Source organism: Pomacea canaliculata, linkage group LG9 (assembly GCF_003073045.1).
Source record: "Pomacea canaliculata isolate SZHN2017 linkage group LG9, ASM307304v1, whole genome shotgun sequence".
NCBI classification, from domain to species: Eukaryota; Metazoa; Mollusca; class Gastropoda; order Architaenioglossa; family Ampullariidae; genus Pomacea; species Pomacea canaliculata.
The window spans coordinates 24,755,517-24,782,068 of NC_037598.1; the positions used below are offsets into that span (position 1 = coordinate 24,755,517).

The window sequence follows — 26,552 nt, forward strand, 5'->3', positions numbered from 1 at the left end:
TCGTTTACAGTGAGGTACATGAAAATAGGTTAATTTGACCTCACCTACATAGAGTGTAGTTTTAACAATCGAGGATTAATAATGGTCGTATATATTTTTTTTAAACTGCTGTTGCCGTTATAAGCCGTATGTTCAGAATGATATTTCAGTGCATAAGTGAACAAGTAAACAAAGGAAAGAGGTGATGGAAATGAAATGCGCATGCACTGGCACGCGCCATGGTGGCCAACGAATGTTTACATCAGTGTCTGAAACGCAGTTTGTGGCACACGTGGCTCAGTGTAGATGTGTAAAATACGATGTTTACATCTTCATCAGTGAGTACTTTGTTAGTTCGACCTGGATACGTGCAGGAGAGCACTAAAATGAGCGTGCACAGTCAGCATAAAAAATAAACAACCATCTGTATTTACAAATACATTGCCGCTGAGAAATCTTGTAGATAAAGATGCATTCGTGTGTCTGATGACCCGCTAACACCACTACTGACAAAGAATCTCTGATTGCATGGCGACATCTGCTGCCGTCCTTTTTTAATTTCATTCCAGACTAAAATATTATTGGAAGGGGAGGGAACATTGCCCCACAAAAGTTCCATGTCAGCAAAGATTTTCAATAAGTCCAAGGATTTAGTAAATCTATATAACTGAGTCTAATCGTCCACAAACAATCCTGAAACCCATTATTTCTCTTCCTTTCTCTCTCTCGCGTCCGCACATAATCCATGGAGCCAAGCGCTTAAGATGGCGGGGGCTGAAAGTGGTGCTGTATTGTTTAAGCGGGGAAACGAGGAGGATTGTGACAGTGACACATAGGATGACAGCCTTGATTGCAACATATTGAACATAATCCATGGAGCCACAAACAAATGCTCACAAGAGGAACGAGTCAGCCCACCACTGACTTACAGCAAGGAGCTGCAGACAGCGCGAGAGCTCTCGTACTGACGGAGGTGCCAAACTCCACATTTACAGGTCTACTCTCAGTCACATATTTTCAGCAGAGAATCAAGATTTACGCAATGCCAGCTTTTTCGAGCTACGATCTAAAAGGTCTTGTTCAGCCCTGCTCTGAGATGTCTACGCTTACAACTAGCAAAGAATTAGCCTTAAAACATAAAACTGATTATACTCACGTGTTTAGTACAATAGAATATCTTCAACTAACAATCAGCTGAAAACCTTTTGTTTTGCTTTTTCGCTAAAATATCACAAGTGACAATCGACAGTGACGTCAAACATGGCAAGAAGTCGTCATTTTATTAAGATTTGACGCAAGCAGCCACGTGTTGTGCGTCGTCTGCTTCCGGTGACATGGCGGCTGTAGGAAAACACAGCCTTACACGTCGGCATGTCACATGAGGCTATTTTACTAAAAGGTCATCTGAGAGCGTTATGTTGGCGTTTCTCTTTGCACTGCTGACCCCCACATGCCAGGGTCGCACGCAGGACATTCACTGGTCGTTGATAAAACTAAGACCACGAGGCCGGCCATGCTTTGACCTGTTCAGCCCGGAACCAAACTTGAATTGGTTCGTCGATGACTTGTACTAGCTGACACGATAAACTGACCTCGTGCGGTAAAATAATCTTGACCCTGCTGGAGAAACCTGCATTTTGACAGATGATAGGCTGTGACAATCACGCATTAACTAAACATTACAGTCGCAGCATCGTTGTGGTATGTGAACTATATTATTTATAAATTATAAATAATTAACCTGACATAAAGCCCACTTCACGTTGTTTCACAAACTACATTGGTTAGACCACTTCAAATAAATCAGGTGGTACATAGGACTCGACTGTTTCTTACAGTGAAGGTTTCACTCACTTTCATGTAGAAAAAAGTTTCCCCTTAAAGTTATCTCCCCATCTGCATAAACGAGGCGACTTGAACAAAACAAGGCCATCCTGACATCCAATTTCCCTGGGTTTCTAATTTAAAGCTTGATTGAGAACACAGGTTATACGAGTAGGATGCAGACGTTGATAGATGCTGCTCTGATCTCTACCACAAATCGTGGGTCTGAACTTACCCGCCTTGATCACCAACGCTTGGTGAAGGCAGACGTAAAAGGAAGACCTTTAACCCAAACTTAATTAGTTTTAACCTCGCTTTTAGTACGTGTCTAGGGCTGTCTGCATTGCTGCCTTCTCAAAAACCGAGTCTTATGAACATAGCAGTGGAGTGTCTTGGTGGTTGTGATGGCAGTGTCCTTGTCCATTGTTAGCACCTTGTGACCAGCGCCATTGCTCGCTGAGCCAAAAAGCCTTGTATTTCTGGGTACTGATCGATGACGGCCAGTCGCCGGTTTCATCGACTCATTCATCACTCTTCAGCTTGTCATCCTGTTCAGACTTTGGAAAACACTCAGAGAGCAGTTCATGCAGGTCAGTTTTGTCCTTTCTGGTGGACAACCTACGACCAACAACATTTCTTGAGAAGGATGCATCAATGAATAACATGTTCCTACATCTTTAAGCCTACAATCAAGAAAAAACAAGATGGCAATTATTTTGTAAGAATTCAGCCTTCAGTTTTTATGGTAACCCAGAAATAGCTAAAGCTGCGCGATGTATCAGACATATCTGATTCCCTTGGCAATTCCAGAGATGTCTGGTGGCATCTAGTTAGAAATAGGTATTCCAACTGTTGTAATTTGCCTGAATGATGTAGTTCATTCTTCCAGTGCATTAAAAAAGTTGGCTTATTGCTATTCTATTCATGCCTGCCACCACACAAATTATTTTTTTTTTTTTTGCTTGTTAGATCAAGCCTCTATTTCTTTTTCCATTTCTCTCTATCTCTTTGTCTTCTTTTCTTGAAATTCCCTTTTGCATGCAAAGTTACCCGGGCTTCAGCCCTTGGACTAAAACTATAAAATTAGGCAATTAGGCTAACTCGGGGGAAGCCACAAATCAGAGGCAAAGCTGGACCTGTACAAGCAAGTCATGAAGTTGCAGAATTCCGAGATTGGCAGCGAACACTATGTCCCTTCCTTTTTGAGTCCGATTTGTAGTTGCAGAACATCTGTTGTTTCTGTTTCTCTGTCCTTGTGTTGTTATTCGTTGATTGTCGAGTTTACAAAGCTTGTCATTTCCAAAATATAAATAAATCATCAGTTCTAATTTCATTCTGACATCGCCGTGCTACTTCCTGCCATCGAATAATCACTCTGCAAATCTCTCCTCCCCGTATGGATCCGGGTGAGGGATAGTTATCTACTTCAAATTTCATGACCGTGTATGTCCGCCGTGTCAGACATCACGTAGCAATCACGTAGTTATGATGAAGATACGGATCCCGATGTTTCTCCGATTTATGGCAATGTAATCGACATTTGTGATAACAATCACGAGTCTGAGCAGCACCTGATGTCTGTCTACTTCTGTACAGTAGTCAGTCTTGTAAACGAGCCTGAGTGTCGTGGTACTGTTGGGCTGACAACAGAAACCGTTGCCTGCTTCCGATTGAGCTCCCCGCTGGGTTCGGGAAGCCTGTGAAACTAAACCATTAGCAGCATTCTCTCGAGACGCTCGGGGCAAACGAAGCTGCCGGGGTGAGTGTCGGGTGTTCCCTATGCGATCTCTAAAGCCACCTCTTTGTCATGGCGCTCTCTGTAGCATCCATCATGTCGGTGATGAGGGTGCACACTTTTGGAGCAAGGAGGAGAGAGAGCAATAACAGTGTCGGTGACGACACAGAGGCTGGATCGATAGACATGCTGAATCGTGCGCGCATGCGTTCGTAAGTGCGCATCCACTTAAACCCACTGCCATATGTTCGTAACAGTTTACTTAGCATGGATGTAGTGTTATACCCTGAAGCTCCCTTTTTTCTCTCGATATCTCACTTAATTACTCATCGCATCTCCTCCTCCACACACACACAGCCTCCTGATAACCTTCTAGGAAAAAAATATTTATTTGTTACATTGTTACTACCTCAAAATAAAAAAAAAAAAAGCAGAATATAAACATGAAGAAACCTCGTCTCTACTGTGTTTCCTTGGCAACGAACATCACATGACCAGACATCGCCTGACCAGTAATTTTTGTTTCTCTATGCAATGAAGGAATATCAGAGCTTAGCTGCTTGAGATTTGACAAAGTGTTCTTTCCCACATGCCATTTGTCATCAAGAGAATTGCTGTTCAAAAACGTGGTTGTTTTTTTTTTTCCGTGTCCCTAAAGGGCAGACTTGAAATCAGTGTGATGAGAGGAGGAAGTTGGGGTGGGATTTAATAAAAAAAACAAACCCATAAATCTCATCATACAAGCTCGTGCTGACTTCTCCCCACCCACCCACTTTTATTGCTGTGATAGCGAGGGTCGGTTTCTGCCATGAACAAACTAGGAGGCTGCTGAAGCAACAGCAAGCTTTCTCTACCCCCATCTCCCTCCTGCTGACATTGCATGTCACGTGACTGCAGGTGATGCGCTGTCTGCGACACTGTAGCGACTGGCTAGGTGGGTCAAAGATGGGTCTTTGCTTTGCACACATGACTCGGCGACAAGTGCACAACATTCCAGTCACTGGATAGTATTAGTGTCTAGCGGACAGATACAACATTAACAAATCAGTTTAGCTGATCTGATTTTTATTAATCGTCTTTTTCGATTATTTGTACTTCATTGGTTTTGTGTGTGAGACAGATATTACAATCCAATAACTTAACTGTACCGATGAACCCTGTGTCAGCCACAGGATCTGAACAATTTAATTATTTGTTTACTTTATGCAATAAAGGGGCTTGCCTTGTTGATATACATCGATGACAACATCACAATATTCATGCACTTCACAAAGTCTTCTTCCTACGAACCCATAAACACACAAATACACACATACGGACAAATAAATCATCATCATCATCATCGTCATCATCATCTCTCACAGAATATTTTTACCACTCGATGACAACAATGATAAAATCTAATCTAATCCCTTCAAAAAAGCATAGTTTGTGTACCATACCTAACAAGAGAGAGAAAGATTGGTGGTGGGGTCAGAGAAAATAAACACATTTACACTGTAACTGAAAAGATATAATCATGTGACAGATTTAAATGAGAATAGCTAAAGCAGCAGTTCTAGTTTCAGTACACACAACAGCTTTCAATTTGTAACTCAATGTCGATAACAAATCTCGGGTATTTCATTTCATGTTCACTTGGTACAATGTCCTGCCTGCCACCTATTCGTGTTAAAAAATACTATAAACTCACAGTAAATATTATTGTCATCCCTCCTTTTAAACTTTGTTTATCATTTATGCCAAGGACATTCAGCAAAAACATAAAAATTGAATATCAACTCGATTTTCTAGCCAGCGGCAGTTGACCGGTTGCTAATGACACAGTGAGAGGCCTTGCCTCGGCTTGAAAGACCCACCTTCATAAATAAGAGTCTCCATTGCCATTCTAGAATATTCCAGGCCATGTCTCATCCTCAAGATCAATAAACATCAAGAAGTTTCAACATCACTTACCTTTACAGTCTTGGCGAGGCAGGCAAGTGTGATGAAGATACACAGGGGAGAAGGTATATGTTCCTGGCTCTCCTACCGTCGGGTTCAAGGACAAAGACAGAGCGTTTCTGCTTGATGAGAGAGAGAGATAATTATTTCCTCTCTAGCAGACTGATGCTTGGAGGTGTACAGACCGACTAGTTCTGCCAACTGTCAGTGGATGAAGTCTTTTAACAAAAGCGCAAGCCACACCCTCTGTAAGTAATATGTCGACGTCACCCTCAGGGTTGTCGGAAGGCCAAGACCAGAGACTGGAACCTGACCACTGGAGGCAGAATGCATTTGCATTCCGTTCTGCGTTCTTAGGTGCTTGCAGAAAACGCAGGAGCCGGCGTTTTCTCCATGTACTGGCAATAGTCTAGGTCTCATTCCACGGCCGAACAGTCAACAATCGATGTGGGCCAACGGTCACAGTCAAGACCAAAAGATTCAGATAAAAATCCAATTTAGCACAAAGGTGTGAAGGAGAGGAAACGACAGCAATGAGGCAGAACTGGTATGCATGCCATGACCAAAGCTGATCGATGTTGCTGAGCCAGAGAAAGAAGGGATTAGGGGTGGGTGGAGGGCTTATGTAACCTTCGTTGACTTTCAGGCGCCGACCCTGTGTCAAGGCCACTGGGGTGGCGGTGCGGCGAGTGCTGTCCCACAGAGAGGAAGCTGCTGGATTGTACAGGCTGTTTTCATGGAGGAGGAGGAAACATGGAGCATTTTGTACATCATTATCATCACTAACATCCACCCAACCTAAGCTACCCTTCTTCACACCCCTCTGACCGTTATGATCACGTGGTCAGCAACGCGCAAGCCGCTACAGTTCCGATGTGAGGTGAGCGGTCTCAAAAACTGCTTCTCTCGGTATTGACATTTCCCGTAATTCAACACATTATTGAAATCGAGAAATCTTGCATAAATTAAATATAGCGGCAATCACATAAAATCCTGCAGTCGCAAAAGAGGGAGGAACTGATGGCATAAACAAAATATCAGATGACAGTAGGCAACGCAACCAGAAATGGATTGCTTCAACAATATTTCACAAATGTCACAAAAGCGCAAAACATTAGTGCACACTAACGGCTAAAAATAAGAATTTAAACAGAATCTGACTAAGGAGAAATGTTTGGTCACCTGTCTTTGAAGTTTTAAAGTATTATTCTTTCTTGCCATAGCAGATATCTCTCAGTAACTTACTGGTCAAGTCCTTAATCATTTTTAAGTAATCTACCTCCGCAGCACCCGATGCACTTCACCCAAATCTCACATTCTCTGGTTAGACAGTTTGTTGTGGATATTCTCGATTCAACCAATGTTTGCACATGAAAAGTAAATCATTAGACAACCAATAATAAATCGTCAATATTTTTTAACCCTATTCATTTTTTGAATAAGATGAATTTGAAATGATAGTTCTTACTAGTAAAGAGGAGACATTTTTCAGCACCACTCGTTTCTCCAAGAACCAACTTTATCTTTCGAGGAGAGTTTTCCAGCCGGTGAAGTTAAACACAAATGAAGTGCACTGAAGAGGGGGAATATTTGCTTGATTTGTTTTGTCAGACGTAGCGACCTTGCCTTAGGAACGGGGCCCACATTGTGTCGGTATTGATCAAGGGGGTGAGGAACGACAGAAAGAGAGAAAGATGAAAAAAGATGAAGAAAGCTACAAAGCGAAATAAAGGCATAGAGTGAGAGAGATGAGAGAAAGATAAAGAGAGATACAAAGAGATATATTGAGAGATGCATCTGAGGAAAGTGTTTACAAAAAAACGTATTAGAACATAAACTTACTTCTCCAGGTAATGTAAGTCTCATACACACAGACGATGTGATTTATGTATTCAATCATTCATTTAATTAAGTTGTCAAATATAATAAGAGTATATTATTAATAATAATTAATTAATATTAAAGAAAACTTCTATGGCACACTGGCAGCGAGCTCAGAACACTTTACAAAGGATATACAAAGGACATAGAACTTAAAAAATAATCTTATTTGTTATAAGGAGGATTTGACTGTCTTCTGAAGTGAGAGGACAATGGATGCTCAGAGTTGTCCATTCAGTCTTGTGTTTCTGTTTCAAAGTCTAATATTTCAGACATTTCAGACCTGTACACAATGAAAGCAAGGATGTCATATGATGACCATATTACAAATGTACTCGTGTATTCAGACAACTGTGTTCCAAGCCGAAAAAGAAGCCTTCATATATAGAGCACAGTTTGCAACCCGCATTTCAAAACCACACAAGAAGAAATATATGTACATAGGGAAACCTCCAAACAGTACATCCCACAGAGTAAGCTTGCTTCGCACTGCAGAAGCAAATAATCTAGCAATAATAAATAATAAATTATAAATAAACAAAGCAATAATAGTATTGTAAATATTGTAAATATTGAATTGAGGAACTACACTCTCAAGATCTGAGGGTCGTTTTCAGAACATCGTCTCGGTTTCTTAGAAGCAGAAAAATTTACTGAAAAAAGTGTAAAAAGAATCAAAATAAGTCTTTTAAGAAGCACGACATTTTTTTGGAGATAAAACTAAAGTAAAATTACGTCTTGACTATTAAATTATTGATCCGAGGGAATGGACTGATAGAACAAGGGAGCGCACCCCGGTAAGCGAGACACATTAGAGCCACGGAGTTATCCCGCCGCTTGACTCGTAAAGTGAAACAGCGACACGTCTCCCTGGCCTTTACCCCCCTTCTCCCCTCTGCCCACGCAACAGTCTTTTCTTCCAGGCCATGGGAAAATATTTAAAAAGTATTGTACACAGAATGTGCACAGATCGTCTTCTTTCAAGGATCAATCTCGCTTTCCTTCCAGCGAAAGCTGAGGCAGAAAATGTGAGAAAAACAATAAACTGCTTGAATGATACGTTTGTGTGTACAGAGAGGTGTGAGGATTGTTGAAAAAAAAAATGTTGTGAATAAATTCAACCAATCCTTCCATCAGGACACACTGGAGGTGGCAGTAGCAAGGGCATGCAATTATGAAGCTGCTGCAAGGGAGGCGATGGTGTTCCTTACACCACCATCCCCGCCTCTTCCTCGTCCCCGGAACCATCAATCAAGCGGACTGGGTTTTGTACCAGGTTCTGGACAGCCTTGCTGGCGTGTCCTAGCCAAATGAAGGCCTCCTGCTGGGGTCGTCTGCCTGTACATTTTCTTTGGCTGGTTCAGTTCCCTTGGGACTCACTACTCATAGACTTGCAACAGGAAGCACTTCACAGGACAATCCGCGTTTTTTTTTAAACAGATATAAACAATCTATCTCTCTTATCGCCTATTTCTCCTATTTGTTCTTTCTTCTGAGCTGCTTCTACCAACCCCCAGCTCCACCGGCGAGCAGATGTTACCTCTGCATTGTGCATTGCAGCTGTGCACGATGGCAGACTGCAGGGTATTTCCATCTGTGACGCACACGATTTTTCTCAAAATTCAGTGCTCCAAGTGCACTAACACGTCTCCTCCTAGGGACATGACCGGCAATAATTTATATTATAATGACGAAAATAGCAATGGCTATGTTGGCGATTTTTTCATGGCAGTAGAGAGAGAGAATAATAGAGAAGCAAGATTTGTATCAACAACTCGTTTGACGACCGCTAGAAATATGCATACACACGTAGACACAAGTGTGAAAATACATTCTTTATTCTTTCTCTCACCAACACACGCAAGTGATTTACGATTATCCTCTAAGACTAGATAAGGCTGGAGGCTGTATAAAAGGGACGCTAGTAGCGAAAAATGCAAAAGTAAAGAAAATCGCGTTGTCTCCCATGGGCAATCTGCTAAAATTACATTAGGCTGAAGCGAACAGGAAAAAACAAACACACAGCAACAAAAAAGCTGTTTATTCACAGCAGTCAAATGAAGTGTCTAGCTCAGCAAATCAAAAAAAATTTTTATTAAAGGCATTCTAAAATACAGATATATTTATTTACGAAATGAAAGATTAAGTAAACAGTCTATTAATGCCAATAAAAATCCGTGTGGACAACGAACAAAGCCAAAGATAGAGAAAGCAAATGTTCAAAATAAAAAAGAGTAAAAAGAAAAAAGAGGTAGGAGTGAAAAGAAAGTAAACTTTAAAAAGATCGATTAAAAGAAAAAAAATAGGGAAAGAAAATTGATGAAAGATAGAATAAACGTAAAAAAAAAGTAAAATAAAATGTAAATGTAAAAAAATAAAAGGAATGAAACAAACCTAATGATCAGTCAATAAATAGATCATTATTTCAAAACGTGTCAAAAAGCAAGAAAAATTCAACCATCAAGAAAAGAGATTATAACACCACGACCTGGAAGGAAAACAAAATCAATTTCTTTGTAGTTCATGCTTTAGCACAGTTGAGGGACAGTCAGATACCGAGTTGTAACCTTCGTTAAATACACCTGGTCCTTTGCTGATTGATCTTCGCCGGCAAAGAGGCGGCAAGTTGGACCTGTAGCCGGACACGATCCATGAGTTGACAACACAAGCATGTCTTTTTCTTGTTTCTCCCTTCATGATAACGGCTTTGTTTGAAGACCACTTGAGTATTTACAGGGGGCGAGGAGGAACTTATCTACCCTTCAAACTGACATGACTAGAGGAAAATAAAAACACTGATGAAAACCTCTCACTGACCACTGTCCATCGTTTTCATTTGATGTCATCAGTTTTGTGGTCTTGTCTGCTAGCACTCAGGATAGGCTCGATGACCTCACCCTACCACAAAACACGGAGGATTCCTCGTACTGCTCCAGAGCCGGGTATTACATGAGCGATTATAAATAAGCAATTGCTTTATAACCCTAAAATGTGAGCGGAAGTGATTCATACTTCATTTAAGCCCAACTTGCTATTTTACTTGCCCTGTCCTTTAAAGGCCTTTCATTCATCAAGGATTCGAAGTTTCTTTCATCCGAGTATGAAATCTTTGTGTGTGTGTGTGTAAACAGCTGAAGAGTTGGACAGGAGATAGAGACAGATTAATTTCGTCAGGAGAAGGCTTAAATTTATTGAGTTTATGGATCGGCAACATTCTTCCAGGCTTCAAGTCAGTATTCAAAAAACTCGCGCAAAAAAAAAACAAAAACAAAAAAACAAAAAAACAAAACAAAACACACAATCTGTCGAATTTCCTCCGAGTCCGTGCTGATCACACAAACACAGAAGGGCTTTCAATGGCATCTTCAGGCTCGTCATGCGCACCAGAGGTTTGTGTTCGTGACAAAGGCGCGTAACTCGATGAGAGTGCTTGGTGAGTAGATATTGATCTTCATCAATTGTGCCTTTTCCTTATCCAACGATTGATGGTGGGCTACTTAGAGCCCATCTACTGCCCGTGGGTAGAGAGCCTGGGGAGGTGTTCATTGAGATTCGTGTCACACTGAAATGATGTGAAGGACTCCATTTTATTTTCATGGTTTTACTGCATTTCGCACATTGTGGCGCATGGTGGCGTGTGACAAAGATTGCTTCACTCATGAACATCGACAGGAGGACAGACGATGTCATGGTAAATGAACAACAACAAAAAAAATTGTTTCAGGTCACGTGGCCTCAACAATGGGAGAGCTGAGCACCACATCAGGGCAAGTGCACTGGGGTCAGCTGTAACTGTGTCGTATTCGAATGCACATGAAGGCGACATTTATCTGTGTTGTCATAGACCATATTATTTGGGGGCTTGGAACTGCAATAATTTTTTTTTTCAGTATAAATTATCTATCATTTCTTCTGGGAGAATATGGATAAGTCTCATATTTCTGGTGTGTACAAGACTACATCCAAAACCTTTTCGTACAAGATCTGGTGTCCAGTCCCAAATTTTCTAAGAAGTTTAAGAAATCTGAGCAATCGTTACTTTTTCTCTTGTTGTTAGATCTTTAAAAGCCGAAGAAATTAATAACTAAAAAATGAAAACCATCCATTTGTGTATTTCTTGGTGATGAAAATGTCTGTGCAGGCAGGTAAATTGATTGTGAAATGAAACAATATTTTAAAAATTATTTTCCCTTTAATTGTTTAATAATTTCATTTTACTTCTTTATTATGATGATTGATATCGGAAGGTAAAATGTAAACAATATCCGTATTTTTTTTAGATGGTTTTCCCGAATCATTTAATCAATCAATTTAGTCCTTTATTATGACTGTTGCTACATCAATGACGTAGATGATTGACTGAATATTCGATTATTCGTTCTTTCTTTTTTTAATTGAAAAGGTGCATTGTCTCATAGCTTGTCGCAAGAAAACAAACAGGTCATAGCCAAGGACAGTCCTGGGATATCTTGCGACGTCAGCAAAGAAAACAAAACTGTTGGCAAATATTGGTCGCTCCATCGAGTTATTAGGAATCGCGTTTCTCGGTCGCAGGTTGACGCAAACATCGATGGCGATGGCCGGCCACACATCCAATCCGATGATTCCCAAGGTCACGGCTGCAAGCAGCTCAACTCTGTCAACAGCAAATGCAGGAGTCATGTTACCTGTATCCAGGTCAATTTTGCTCCCTCCGGACATAGACCCGATCTATATCCATGGAAAATTTAGGTACACACTCTTTTCTTTTCAGATCTTTGATTAAATTAAAAAAAAAATTGCTTTAGTCTTTGCAAGTCTGGAGTTGAGAAGACAAGGCGAACTAGTTAGATGTCTTATTTATAAAAGATTTATTTCTTCTTTTAGGGTAGGTGACACAGTTGGGTGGATATCAATGAAATATGTCATTTCTATGAAAATGAACCACGATTCTGAAATTCTAAACTTTGGACACGCAAGCACACACACAGACACACATGAGGACAGGGAAAGCTTTTACTGATATACAGGTGTGACATTCATACCAAAGAGCAGCGCTGCTTCTGTGATTTACATGACTGCTTTGCCGATGACAAGAGAAAACCATGGCAGAGAAGAAAGTAATACATTAATACTGTTAATAATAGAGCATCTTTTCTGTATGAGTACGGATATGAAATGCTCTTGGAACTCCAGTCCGGAGAGGCAAGAAAGTGCGCGCGCAGCAATAGCGTCAAACGTTTTCCCGCCATGCATTTCCAAGGATGTCAACTTCCGGCAAAAACACACAATCGATAGTTTCTCTCTTAAACACTGAACACCCCTTCACTCACTTCTTTCAACAAAGAGGCATCGATCTCCTGATGTCGCTTTGTGGACTGCAAGTCGAAAAATCTATGGCGAACCTTTCCCGCGTGTGGATCAAATTATAGGGCTAACCAAAGCAATTTCCTTTCCTTTATGGACACGGATTGCGTCAGTGTCTTTTCAGATGCCCCTTAATACAGTGTTATCAATCTCTCCCTTGTTTGTACAAGTATTTATGCTGCTGTATCCAGTTTATGACTGACCTCTCGTCTGTCATTGTTCGCACTGCCATCTCTTGTCCCCTGAAGGTCTTGCACATGAAAAAGTTAACAAAAATGACACGAGCTTTATTTATGTCGACGGGTATTGACAGCACGTGCCTGAGGAGGAGAACGTAGAGGTAACGACTTTGCACAAGGCAGGTTGCCACACTCGTAGGACACCAGCAACCTCTACTCTCAACAGTCAAGTGACGTAAGCTGGTCTTTGGTCACGTGACCCAGCATGACATCCTGTGGAAGACAATCCTTCAAGGTAACTTGGAGGGCAGCGGAAACTGCGGCGGTCAGAGGAAGAACTGACTTAAGGAGGTCAAAGACCGGACAGGTCGTCCTGTACACGACCTGTGACTGTCGCCCACAATAGACAACAGGTCCGGTCTACCCTCTACCCATGTAATCCCCAAACCACAGGTGGTGGTCTACCCATGTCATCCCCCCCAACCACAGGCCGGTCTATCCATGTGATCCCCCAACCACAGGTGCCGATAGTTACTCTAAATAATTTAATTTAGTTGTGGATTCGGCTTTGCCAGGAAAATCTTCAGCTTGTTTCAGTTGGTTTAATAATGGATTAGTATACACATTCCTAACTTTCTGAAATAGACGATGGAGAAATTTTAAAATTATAGAATACATAAGAACTCCTTTTGGTTATGGAAAGATATATTTCTGATTATCACATAGCCAGAAAATATTTTTATCATGTTCAGAAAAATAAGCAAAACCTAATGATTTGGGAAATGAATACCACTCTATATTTTTCAGTGTTTTTTTTTTTTTAAAAAGAAAGATGTAAATTAGCTCTCAAATTTTACTGAAAAAGTTTAAATATTTTGTCTGTATTAAAAAAATCGTTCTACATTTTAAAGTAAGTTGATTGCCAAAACGAAAGATACATAAAACAACAACAACAACAACAACAACAACAAACAACAACAACACAAACAAACTAATAACAAGGAAAGGCATCAACTGGAGCAGGTCGATTTGTCAGTGTTCGGATCCCCCAGTGGTATATTTGGTTTCTTCACCTTGCAGACTGTAACTGATGCAGTGACAACTTTCCCCACATCGCCACCTGGCACGCATACCACACGGTAGTCCGGGAAGACGAAAGATAAAAGTTTAGATGATTTGACTTTATTTTTCTCAGCAAAGTAATTGTAGAGCTCACAGAGTATAAATATGGTTCACTGCACAACCTCACAACCTTTCTGTTCACACTGTGGGGGGTCTTAGAGAACCGAGGGCACTCAGCAATATCAATCACATTAAAGGTATGGACGGAGCGTTTAACACAGTTTCTAGGCTCAGTGATTAAGATTAACGAGTTTCACAGGATGTTTATGAAATCTTGAATGCTCTTAAGAGGGAGGCTTTCAGTACATACAGACTGTAACTGAGTAGGAAAAAAAAAAGGAAAAAGTTTTCACACACTTGGCTACGGTTTTTATTGCATCTAACCGCAATTTGTTAACTGTAAACAACCGAGCATCAACTGCAAGGCTAATCACTCGACTAAGAACCAGCTGAAAGTTTATGAATTAAATACTCAATCAACCACTCACATATTTAATGGCACAGTTGTTTGTTTTTTTTTTTGAGGCATCAGCGCTGAATGAACACTGCAAAAACATCCGCTCTCAGGACACCTGCAAATATGATAAAATTTCCACTTTTACTGCAAAGCCAAATTTGGCAGGCGACTGCATTTTCCTATTCTGCTTTCACATGTCAGTACCTTTGGTTGTATTTTGTCTTTCTTATATAAAACAAACTTCATTTTGCGAGCTCTCAGATCTTTACCTGATTTGTAACGATGTACTTTACCTTGAATTTGTATGCGAATTATTTAAGTTCGTCTGTATGCCTCTACTTTTTGTTCTGTGACACATTACCTCTCTATTAATTTAGCTCTTTCAGTCTTGCATTTGTTAAATGATAGTGTTGACTTATAAAGGTTTTCAAGGATGCAACATATTTTCTTCTCTGAGATAAGCACAGAATAGTATTTCTTCAGATCCGTCAAACAACTTGGGTGTCCATGCGTTCGGATATGACCTCTGAACTCCCATTGGCTACAGACTTACAACCGTAACCATAGTTAATTTAGTCCTTAAAATCGATCTCTTTTGCTCGTGGTTTTCTAGTATTTTTATATCTCACAAAATGGAAGGAAAGAGGATCTGGAGTTATACACAGAGACTGAGAGAAATACTAGTTTGGACTAAGCTTGTAGGGCTTTAACTTGTGTGACTGACACTGTTGTAAATATTTGTCTTACTGTAAGCTGAGCTTTGCCAGGTGACTACTGTGGTGTTGCCGCTGTAGAGAATGGCAGGTGTGGTGTAGTTTTCCCATGGACACGGTTCACGGCTCAGATGTCGTCGACCACAGCCAGCCAGCCCACGTCGCCAGCACACCCACCATAGCTCTTGTTGATGAAGAAGCGGCGAGAATGGACATCAATCCTGAGGACAAAATAATGCATCCGGACTATGCAAATATAAGTATTGCGAGCCAAGGAGAAAATTCATCGTAAGCGGTGTTCAGCATTAAAACAACCAATAAATTCATGCCAATCGTTGGTGTCGAATAAGTTATCCACTAAAAAGAAATCCTGCTGAGTTTGGATTAGAATAGACTAAAGGTAATTTTTGTTTAATAAATAAAAAATTCTTTTGAAACCTCATGCAGGATCTGTTTATTTGAATACGATCATGTGTTGTTTGAAACTTGTAAACTTGCAAATAACTCTGGTCAGAAGTTGCAAGATTGCTTTTTGTGTTGAAGTTCCAGAGTCTTAAAGTGCAAAGCAATACATTTAAGTATATCAGGGTTATAAAATAGAGTGAAGGCCGGTTGGCACGCGTACACTCTCCTTCAAGAATGCAGAAAGAGCTCCTGGATACATGGATACATAGGGACACCCAAACCTCATTCCCAACCAGTCATTCTGCTTGTTTACATGAGCATATTAATTTAAACTACTTTTCTCTGCTATACTTCTGCAATTATCCAGATGATTCTTTGCTACCCTGATAAGAATCAGATATAGCTTTAGTCAGGTCTAGAACTGGGGATGGTTCATTACTCCAAAGACCTAACATCTGAGCCTTATACAGCAACACCATCTTGATTGAGCATCTAGTCTCTCTCTTTCTCTGCCTCCCTCCATCGGGGCTAGCTGGTAAAAACAAATATACAGGTAGTTATGTAACCTTTCGGTCGTTTGTGGAAGGTGAGGTGGTAGAGATCACAGCTGCCCAGAGCTTTGTGAGAACGATACCCAAAGTCTCTCCCGATCTCTCGAAGAAGTCAGGTACCCGTTAAACAGCTGGGGTGACTCACTGCCTATTGAATCAGCCTATGTTCCGCCTCAGGGTTTGCACTCAAAAAGCTATAACTACTCGGTTTCCACCTTGGAGTAATCGTTTATTACAAGCAGGTGTCACAAACAAGGGGTATTAGTGGTGCAGCCACCCTTTCTATCCTAGCCATTAATGCGCGAGAAATGTTTTACCAAGGTTCCACTTCTTGAGCCTCATCCATAAAGCAAGGTCTTGCCGAGAGCCTGGGCTCAGTCTTCTATTACATGGCAGCAAACAGAATGAGGATTGTCAACCTGCTGTGCTTGTCACCAAGGCTTTGAAGTGAAGCTTGTGATTGATTGGCTTCGCAACAAATGGCGAGACCATGGGCTCCGCGGCTCTTTGCGATTTCCACTCATGTCTTATCTACAGGAAGCTGTTCAGATCACCTTATGTAAAACTAGGAAAACACAGGCTTTGTTAGTTCTGTCGCTGGTTTAGTTTCCTTAGATTACAGACATTCTGAACTTGCATTTTTAGGACTGATAACCCTTCAACTATCACGACACACCAACCTCATCCACTGTGTATGCACGCGCTAGGGCACAGATAGAATTATAAATGTAAAACATACTTTTTTTTTGGTCAAATTACTCTAAAAACAAATGTGTTATTTATTTTTTAAATGTCGATGTTTATGATATTTCCCTGCTCTGTAAGTACACGCGTGACGGAACCACAGAATAGTCTTCAAGACTGAACCGAATGAAAAAGCTTTCAACTCGCCACTTGGCGCTAACCTTCACTCACTAATTAACTCATCAAACTCAAAATTGCAAAAAGAAAGATTTTAATGAAAACACTGCAGCTGACCTGTTTGGAAAGTACATGGTCTGTGATGTCAGCTTGGTGTTTACCCTCGTATGAGACAAAATACAATCGACGGTTTGTGTTCCTTCAAAAAACATTCCGAGATTTCTTTGATTGCACTTCAAGAAACTGTTGATTCTAATCAAACAAATGGTACAAAACTGGTTTTTATCGAGCACCAGTGGATGCTGCAGATGACCACAGGGCTGCTGGGAAGGTTCAGCAACTCACCCGAGTATTGAGAAACTGTTGTACTTGGAGGAGTTTGTAGAAAGATCAGTCCACGGTGACTGGAGGATGCGTGAAGGATGGAACCAGTTCATGTAGGTGGAGCCTGTGCCATTGAAAACAAGGTTCACAACTTCCTGGCCGTTGCTGGCAAGCACTACACGCACCTGTGTCAGTGACCAGAACATATTTAGCAAAACTTATTGTGTTGGAGTTGAGGTTATTAAATATCAGATAAGCCCTTTATCTATCTAGCTTTTATTCAGTCCATGTGATGTTCTGAATATATTCTTAAAATAAAAATTTCTCTAACAATGGGAGAGAAAGCTAAATATTATGCAATCTTTTACGAGTTTATTTATAATTTATTTGATGCATTACTTGTTTCCAAGATTGACAAAGATTGGTCCAAAAAATGTTGTGATAAAGGAAAGAAATATAAAATTCTAAGAAAACTAGATGTAGTAGACGTAGACCAAAAGGTACGTAGACCAGAGACATAAGTTTTATGCGGGAGAAACCACGAAAATGCAGCCAGTCGCTGCCATGGAAACGAACGAAACATTCGCAGTCAGGAAATTAGAAACATAAACTTTTGCAGACAGCAATATCCTGATTATAACAGACTAGCAATCCATTAGTCCAGCAATAACAGCTAAACACAATTCTGCAAAAAAACAACAAAAAAAAAAAAAAAATGTCTGCCTGTAATGATTTCCTGAATAATTTGCACATAATGATGATTGGAGAGTGATGTCCCTTAGCTGTACAGCTGGAGGGAGCTTTAGCTCTCCTTTTTTTGTTTTGTTCCTTGTAGTGTCTTTGAGTTTTGTCGTGTTGGTGTCTGCTGACTACTGCTGGTCTGTACTTTTAGTTGCTTTTGTCTGGCACTGTGTTGTGGACTGTTTCCTGAGCCTGTAGCCTGTAGCTGTAGCCTGTAGCCTGTAGCCTGTTGTCTTTTCCATCCTCTGACAGTCTCAAACGCCATATCTACATCTCGACCTCGGGATTTTCGGTTTCTGATTGAAATGACTACTACACTAGGTGTCAACGCTTTCTGCTGTATGTCTATTTTTCTCGCAACATTCTCTCCGCTGCTTAAGATTGTGGACCAACGTGAGTCGACAAGCGTGCACTTTATTCTCTGGCCTCTGTCTACAACCCTGCCTCCTGCTCCATCCATTTCCTTCGCTGTCACAGTCATATGCGAGCCAAAAAGATACAATTTTATATTGTTGATGCCACCACCACCACCATCACGTCCACTACCATTACTGTTCCTACTGATACTATTATACTACTACTACTACTAACTACTACTACAAATTACTGCTGCAAGTCAAAAGATAATCAAAGAAGATGCGAAGGCTAGAAACGGATACAATGTATTGTGATAGTATAACTGAGTTGTAGTGACTGCATTTATGCTGATGGCATTTACCTTCAGAACACAATAAACTCTTTGTTTTGCGATTATTGTTATTATTCTTGTGCCTGTGTTTTATATTGCTTTCTCTGTAAAGCGCTTTGAGCTAACCTTTGATAGTGAGGTAAAGCGCTATAGAAATTCATTTAAAATAAGCTAAAATATACAAATATTCACTTAAAAATAAACTAAACACATTATGTGAAACGATAAACACTCTTTTTCTGAAAAATATGACCAACTATTAAGCCATTCATTAAAACTCTACAACTCAGTATTTATGTTGGCTCTACTACTATCAGAGACTGAATGATGTCTAGACTTTCAATGAAATGGAAGCAGAAGTTGTCTCTTGTGTTTGTTTGGTTTTGCTGTATGGATGCTTGATAAGTGTCGTGTTTTAGTATTGTAAAAGGGATGGGGTTATGTACAGTGACTATTCTTACCTTCTTTACAGCAGCTGTAGACCACGTGTCCAGCAAACGACTTCTAAACAGAGTCTTGCACGCCCTCGATCCGTTCAAAGTGACACATCCTAACTGCATCCCAGTTCTGCCCAGCAGGTAGTCATCATACTGTCCGGTCCTGTTCCAGGTGGCGTAAACCTTCTGACTACTTCCGCTAAGAATCCTGAAGACCATTGTCCAGTTACTGTACTCTACTGTGTCTGTAGATAGAGAAGAACATGGAATTGTGTCCATTCTGTGGTACTCTCTTCAGTCAGACGCTGTTAAAGATTCAGGAAACTATTCACCCAGATTTTGGGGAAACAATATCTTGCGCTAATCTGTATTCACTCTTTACAAAAATTATTTGCAACCCACTGATCATAGTAACCTTTAGAAACAAGCCTGTCATCTAAAAGAGCTATGACTACTACAGAGTGAAAACTACTCACCGGTCGGGACCTGGAAGTATTCGCTGTTTGGATTCTCTTCATAGACCACTCCGCTCTCATAGGCGAAGAGGGAGCTGACACAACATCTTCTCATGGCTGAGTTATAGGACCCGGCCCTGCAGGTGGCGGTTCTCTGACACAGGGCCACACATGAAGACAGACCCCGGACCCCGGTCCGGACGGACAGACACGGCATTTGAACATCCACGCCTTTGAACTTGTGGTACACCGCACCGGGAATCTGCACAACACTTATCGGAACAAACAGCAAGAAAACTGCAACAAGCCGGAGAAAAAACGGACTAGAGCATGCTGGGAATTGACGGCGCCATGATGAATTCCTGAAACTTCTTTCTTCAACCGAGTGATGAGATGACCACCAAGGAGGGGATCAAACGGAGTCGTGGGCTGCTGCCGACAAATTCTGATTTCTCCTCTGGGCAGCCACATAAATCAGTTTCTTAAAATCTGCTTTTTCTTTCATCACAGCATATTCCTTGGATTGATTAATGATCATAATTATTTAGGAGTGAAGGCGATGTCGTATATTTTACGGAAAGTCGTAAACTGCAACTTCAATGAAATACTTTGATCCTTCAAATGAAGTAGTTCAAAGTATTGCGATGAAACGAGATCTCGTGGTTCTTTTGAATTAGTTTTTGGTTCCAATCGGGAAGGAGAAATATTCAAAGTTTTCTGTCGATGAGTGCAGCACGCTGGCTGGACGTCTGACTGCCGGGCTCTGAGCTGCTGGGCGGCACTGCGTCGGCTGCAGGCGGGGGATGGGGCGGGTGGGCAGCTGCCTCCCAACGGTCCGGCGTCAGGGGCGAGCGGTGGCACGAAGTGAACTGACCGACTGTTAAAGGCTTACCAGGGTTCAAAATATTTATTTATTTTTAATGAAAGATGATGATGATGCCGTTTTCACAATATGGTGTATGCATGTTTATGTGTACAAAGTACAACTTTGAAGTGATCTTATTTATAGTTGAAGTATGTTTACAGTAGTTCTACCAGAGAGAGAGAGAGGGGCGGGGAGGAGGGAAGAGAAAGACTGCGGTCTCTCCTGTCGTCATAACTTTATCTATCGGGTCTCTCAGTAAAGGTCATAAGTGCTCACAACCTTCCAGTAGGCGTTTATTGAACTTACACTTGTTTTTTTTTTTTTGAGTGCAAGAATGGAAAGAAAAATAAGGATGCTTTCCAAACCCAACACCTCCACGTTGCTCTTGGAAACAAGAACGCTCACCTGCGGCATTGTTTCTTCTGTCTGCTAATTGTCCGTTACGCCCAACCCATGTGATGAGGCGCAGATACTGGTGTCTAAGTATTGATGATCAGTCAATAAAGTCAATAGAAGCACGTCGATTCGGTTTTCCTCTTATCTCATCTCACCATCCCAACACTTTCTCTGATCACCGTCCAGTCTCTGTTTCTACTCCAACCTCATTCATCGTATCTACATTATCTCTCTACAGCTTTGTTGTTTGTTCTCGCGAGTTGGTTCTTCTTTGAGTTTTCTGTATTTGATTTTATTCTTCGTTAGTGCTTTTGTTTATTCTTTTATGGTTCATGTGCTATTTGTTTGTTTTCTTGTCCCTCGTATGCTGTCCATGTTTCGTTCTTGTTCTTAAGCGCTAAGAGCTTGCTCCTTAGGAGTGTGAGTGTGCGCTTTACACATTTTGCATTTATTGTTATTAGTCCAATATTTCAGTATTACTTCTTTGTTTTTCTTTTATTTAATTTTACTCTTTTATTGTTCGGGCCTGTTTGCTATTAATGGACTAACACTCTGCTTACGTGTTTACAAGCAATATGGACGATTGGTGCGGTACCGTTCCATGCGGACAGAAAAGAGTAAACAGACGACTGGAAGGACAGGAAATGAAGAGGTGAAAATGATTGGAGACAAGTAGACACTTGGTTACAACAAAACAACTATTTACTCAAAGCGACATTGAGATTCGTAAAGAAATCCAATATTTTATTTGACATTACACTAAGTGCAGCTACAACAATTAAACACTAAACATTGAATACCATGAGAAGCAGCACAGGAGAAACAGATTGCTGACTATAGGGCTACATGCCATCTTCTCTTCTTTTCATCTGTTCCACACTTTCTTTCTCTCACTTATTTTGTACTTTATATAGTCTAGTTCTTAAGGACGTATGCAACATGTCTAACATCGCTTATATTCTTAGATAAAGGACATAGAATGCCAACCAGATAAACATTCAATAATCCTTTTATTGTATCCCATGGTACTACGGCGAATCAAAATAAGTGTGAAATTTTGACACGTGATACAAATTAAGTGATTGTTTTTGATCATGTTTCTTCTCATTTTGAAGATCATTCCACCTCACCCTAGCGTCTAAATATTATTTATTTTTCATTAATTTTTACTATGATAAAATGTCTAATAATAAAAGTAAACCAATTATTTTCAAAATAATTAAGTCGTAAATACTTTAGTGTAGCTGAAGACTGCTTGGCGTCCATGTGTCATGTTGATTGAGTCACGTGTGTAACTTGAAAGGTAAACAATTTTATAAAGAAAAGTGATCCAAGGAATGAAAAGAAAAGTAAACAAACAAACAAATGTGTAAACATCCAACTGGTGAAGGTCAATGAGATAAATCAGAGGACGTCCTGACGTCAGCATGTCTACGTCTCCAAAGGGGCGTGGCTTCTGGAAGTGACGTCAGAATTGGACGAAGACCGCAAACACGTCAGCGTGTCCTACGTCTGCAACAAAACATGTTACGTCATCTTCATGACAAAATAAGATGGTGAGAAGGGGGAGGCACTCATTTTGTTTATTTGTTTACACACGCACACATACGCACACACACTTTACACACATACATACACAAGCACACACGCACACACACACACATATTGAACTTTCCACTTAGTTCTAATATTGACCCCATCATTGTGACATCTGTCCACGGTCTCTCTGTAGTAAAAGCTATGAGCATCAGTTGATGTCAGCCTGTAACCTTCTCTACACTTCAAACACCACAGTCCCATTACTTCTACAAAAAGAAATCTCTATTGAAGGCGCTTTTCGAGGAACAAGAAACAATCATAAGCAGGCGTTATCTGATATTCAGCTTAGACATATGTTTATTGTCTGTAAACCTTCTGTGTCAGCTCACCTTGTGGGCGAGGATCCCCAAGTGACTGCTCCGCTTGAAGTGCTGAACAGGATAACGGGACTGGCATAGCTTTCCCAGTCACAAACATATCTGTCTCCAGGCTTGTCCCCGACCATAAGCCAGCCTGTGTCACCAGGGCAACCGTAATAATAAAAGTTGATAAAGAAATGGCGCTGATGCTCTATAATCCTGAAACAGAAATGTTTTTCCCATTTGAAACCCCACAACGCATAGTAGTATAAAATTCATATTTTTTATTAATGATCAGACGGGCGGTGTCAAATAATTCTAATTTTCCTCACGCGTTGATAATTTCTGTGAATATCAACGTACCCAGGCAGAGAGAAGCTGTTGTAATAATGGTCGGGGTACAGGTCATTCCATGGCGACTCAAGGACTCGGTCAGGACTGAACCAGTTTATGTAGTCAGAGTTTCTCCCGTCGAAAATGAGATTGAGAACTTGCAGGCTGTTATTAAACAGGCTCACACGAACCTACATTAGATGTAGCAACTTGTATCAGATATTGATAGAATAGGAAATATAGAAAACAAACCTACCCGACTTAGTTGTGAGATAATAAGAAAATAGATAATCTTTCTACGCTACACACCTAGGCTTCCACTAAATAACAGAAGTATTTTGAGTTGAGCCAAAGTCTACCCAAGGAATGCAAATTATGAATCTGCTCTAATATAATAAGTCTTTTGCTAGTCTGTGGAATTATTGTTAGTTTATTAATTACAGAAGGATGTGTTAGTTTTATTGGGTCGTAGGCCTCAACATCAAATGTTCTCACCTTCTGCACGTTGAGGTTGTCCCAGTCGTCTAGCAGTCGACTTCGGAACAAAGTGTTGCAGGGCTTCGAGACGTCCATGCTCACACATCCCAGCTCCATGTCCTTTGACCCGAGCCAGTGGTCATGATAGAGACCAGTGCTCGTCCACGTGGCGTAAGTCTCTTGGCCGCTTCCATCCAACACCCGGAACACCAGGGTCCAGTTGTCATACTGCACAGTGTCTGTACGGAGACAAACACGATGATACAGAATAGATGGCAGTGTCTTTCTGTGAAACCAGCTATTTCACAAGTAGGTTTACGTTTGACATTTTTAGGTTAGCGAGGGCTAATAAAATAAACTACATTATATGCCTAGTGCTTTTGTTTGAGATTAGTTTGTCCTCCAATGTGGGAAACAAATTTCGATCATTAGACTAACAGCAGAGAACTTCGCAAGAGGCTAAACCTTGGTCTTGGCAGACAGACAGCAGTCCACCTATACACGTCCATGATAGAATTTTATGATTGTTTGTTTGTTTGTATATTCCTGTATTATTCACAAAAAATTTTAAACAGACAAATAAAAAATTGTACTTGTCTACATAAAAATAAACACACATGTTATTAAAATGCTTTTGCTCATGCAGTCAGTCGATGCTCATGCATTTAAAGATCTGAGTGCATCCCATACGTTGCACCACCTGTGAAAACATGTCACCGTCTGTCTCAGGGGCGCTTAGTGCGTCACTCATGCGCCTCCTCTGCCACGGAAACTATCTCCCTTACTATGCTAGCAAAAGACGTCATCAGAGAAAATGTTGATCCCAGCAACCAAACATAAGATTTAGCCATGTAACAATGCAAAACATAATTTGTACACACATGTCAGAACGTTTAGATATAATTTTACGAACGCAATAAAAGCAATTTTCAAGGTTAAAATGTACAAAATTTAAATTCAACTTACATTCACCATTGTTAGCTTTCAGGAAGAAAAAAAAATTCCTTCATCAAAGTATTTGTGGAAAGAAAAACTGTAAAAAAAAGTTTTAACACTAATTACCTGTGACAGGCTGGAAGTAGGTGCTGTTCTCGTTCTCCAGGTAAGTGGCGCCTTGTTCGTAGGCCAGAAGGGAGCTGAGACAACACCTGGCTGTTGCCTTGTTGTACGAGCCCGCTCGGCATGATGGGAAGGCCTTACATCTCATCGTACAGCCTGACGCTGTGCTCACCACCGACTGAGGGACGGTACAAGGCACCTGAAGCTCCATTCCTGCAAAGTTCTGGAACACCACTCCGTTACTGAGCTCGGAGTTCACTTCTTGCAAGACAGAGGACATTCCTATGAGGCAACACACACCAGTGCAACTCCGCCATGAGAAAAGGACATCATGATGGGGAAGATGACAAACCTCTCACCACGTGAGGATCACTTCAATGACCGTAAATAAACCTGTCGACAGAATTACTGATAGGTCATCAATTTTTTTTCTGCCGAGTTGATGCAAAACTGTTTTTTTTTTTATTTCACTTAGCCTTCACCTGCTGAATGCTCAGGCTTAAGTTTGAAAGTCAGTTGTTAAAAGCTCAAAGACCTCTCACTCGTTTTTACATTTCAAGTTTACAAGTAAAATATTGCTGAGACCGAAGGAATCGAACTGCCGGCCATGTAGTGAAGCTCCTCAGATCGGAAGCAGCGCAAGGGTCTGCCTCGTCTGCCTCGTCTGCACCTAATGGCCGCCTTCCGTTCCCAGGCTCCAGATGATGTGGACAAAGAATATTATTTTTCCGTAGCCACAACACACGAATATCGAGAGTCTCAGTTTTTTGGTTACAACGTTTATAGATTATGTTAGTGCAACTCAATGACTTGTATTCTGTATTGTGGATTCATGGGGTTGGTCAGATGGTGGTGGTCGAGGGGCTGTGTGGTGATGGTGGTGAGGCTGTTGTGTGCTGAGAATCGTGACAACATCAATTTATCACGCGCGTGGAACATTCGTTGCTGATTTTTATTTATGTATTTTTTTTTTTTGACGGATGAATTTCCCTTCAACTGACACAACTGCCCGTCAATGAGCTTATTGCCGACACCTAAAGATTATAGAGTCGAAGTGCTCTTGAGTTGTTATCAAGACAGACGTTCAGAAGATCGACTAGATAAACAGTATGGTTGTTAGACTTATGACATGTACCTCAAATGTTCACGATCCTCAAATGTAGTTAAACTAGTGAAAGCCGGTGAGGTGTCTGTAAGATCAATTACTTGAATTGTTTTGTGGAACAGAGATCACCTCTCTCCTCTGTCTTTATTGCTTTTCTTCCCCCATCCTACCAGACCTCCTTCTTTCGTCTTGTACACTCTGTTTGTTTTTGTAAGTGGCATCTGTTTACAGAGTTGCGTACCTTACCATGACATAGCCTCAGGTAAAACACCAATTCCCCCTACCTTTCCTTCTTCCAGTATTATTTAGCATTTTCTTGTCAGATATGTTTATATATGTAATGTTCATTGAGACTGAACTCTGATACTGGAGTACTTTATACTCCAATTTTGTTTGTCCGAATAAGTAATCTGCTGTTTTATCTACGATAATCAGTTCGATACCCATTATTCCTGGAAACATTAAATGATGATCCTGGACTAAGTCGAAGGAAACTTAATTCACACGACCACCATGTTTCCAAAACTAAAGTAAAAATGTTTATTTGCCGTTAAAGGAAATTTCCTTTTCCAAAGGATTGAATACATGGCAGAGTTCAAGAAACAGGCTGTCAGCACCTGTGTGTATATCGCTTAGGTGTCGCTATGCCATCCAGAACAAGGCAAAAGAAACTGAGAAAAAAACCCGAATTACTAACTTTATTAATGTTAAGGAGGAGTTGTGATTTACAAAATAATGCTCATTTACAAAACAAAATAAGCTACATCAAGATTTTAT

At 40.7% G+C, this 26,552-nt stretch overlaps 2 protein-coding genes across 3 annotated transcripts; both read right to left on the reverse strand.

Moving 5' to 3' along the window:
* Positions 1-13,908: 13,908 nt before the first annotated feature.
* On the reverse strand, positions 13,909-20,396 carry LOC112572146. 2 transcript variants are annotated; one of them, XR_003100949.1, is made up of 5 exons: positions 19,664-20,396; positions 19,212-19,432; positions 17,343-17,506; positions 15,215-15,401; positions 13,909-14,582 (listed from the first exon to the last, which is right to left on the reverse strand). XR_003100949.1 is itself a non-coding variant. In XM_025251700.1 (4 exons), the coding sequence occupies exons 1-4, from the start codon at positions 19,857-19,859 to the stop codon at positions 15,308-15,310; spliced, it is 675 nt and encodes a 224-aa protein (XP_025107485.1). In that variant the 5' UTR covers positions 19,860-20,396; the 3' UTR covers positions 15,093-15,307. The 2 variants fall into 2 exon arrangements, 1 of the variants encoding a protein (XP_025107485.1); XM_025251700.1 differs by lacking the exon at positions 13,909-14,582 and having other exon boundaries at positions 15,093-15,401.
* On the reverse strand, positions 20,350-24,950 carry LOC112572986. Its single transcript, XM_025253016.1, has 6 exons — positions 24,674-24,950; positions 23,630-23,850; positions 23,165-23,325; positions 22,832-23,020; positions 20,913-20,986; positions 20,350-20,519 (listed from the first exon to the last, which is right to left on the reverse strand). The coding sequence occupies exons 1-6, from the start codon at positions 24,948-24,950 to the stop codon at positions 20,350-20,352; spliced, it is 1,092 nt and encodes a 363-aa protein (XP_025108801.1).
* Positions 24,951-26,552: the final 1,602 nt, after the last annotated feature.

Bases quoted from the DNA above. Each gene is read 5' to 3' on its own strand.
- LOC112572146 (XM_025251700.1), bottom strand. From the start codon at position 19,859: ATGCCGTGTCTGTCCGTCCGGACCGGGGTCCGGGGTCTGTCTTCATGT. The intron at 19,433-19,663 runs GTGAGTAGTTTT...CTCTATCTACAG, and splicing joins ATACTTCCAGGTCCCGACCG to ACACAGTAGAGTACAGTAAC. The intron at 17,507-19,211 runs GTAAGAATAGTC...TCACTGACACAG, and splicing joins CTACAGCTGCTGTAAAGAAG to GTGCGTGTAGTGCTTGCCAG.
- LOC112572986 (XM_025253016.1), bottom strand. From the start codon at position 24,950: ATGTCCTCTGTCTTGCAAGAAGTGAACTCCGAGCTCAGTAACGGAGTG. The intron at 23,021-23,164 runs GTACGTTGATAT...TTTCTGTTTCAG, and splicing joins AACAGCTTCTCTCTGCCTGG to GATTATAGAGCATCAGCGCC. The intron at 20,987-22,831 runs GTGAGCTGACAC...ATCAATACTTAG, and splicing joins TGGGGATCCTCGCCCACAAG to ACACCAGTATCTGCGCCTCA.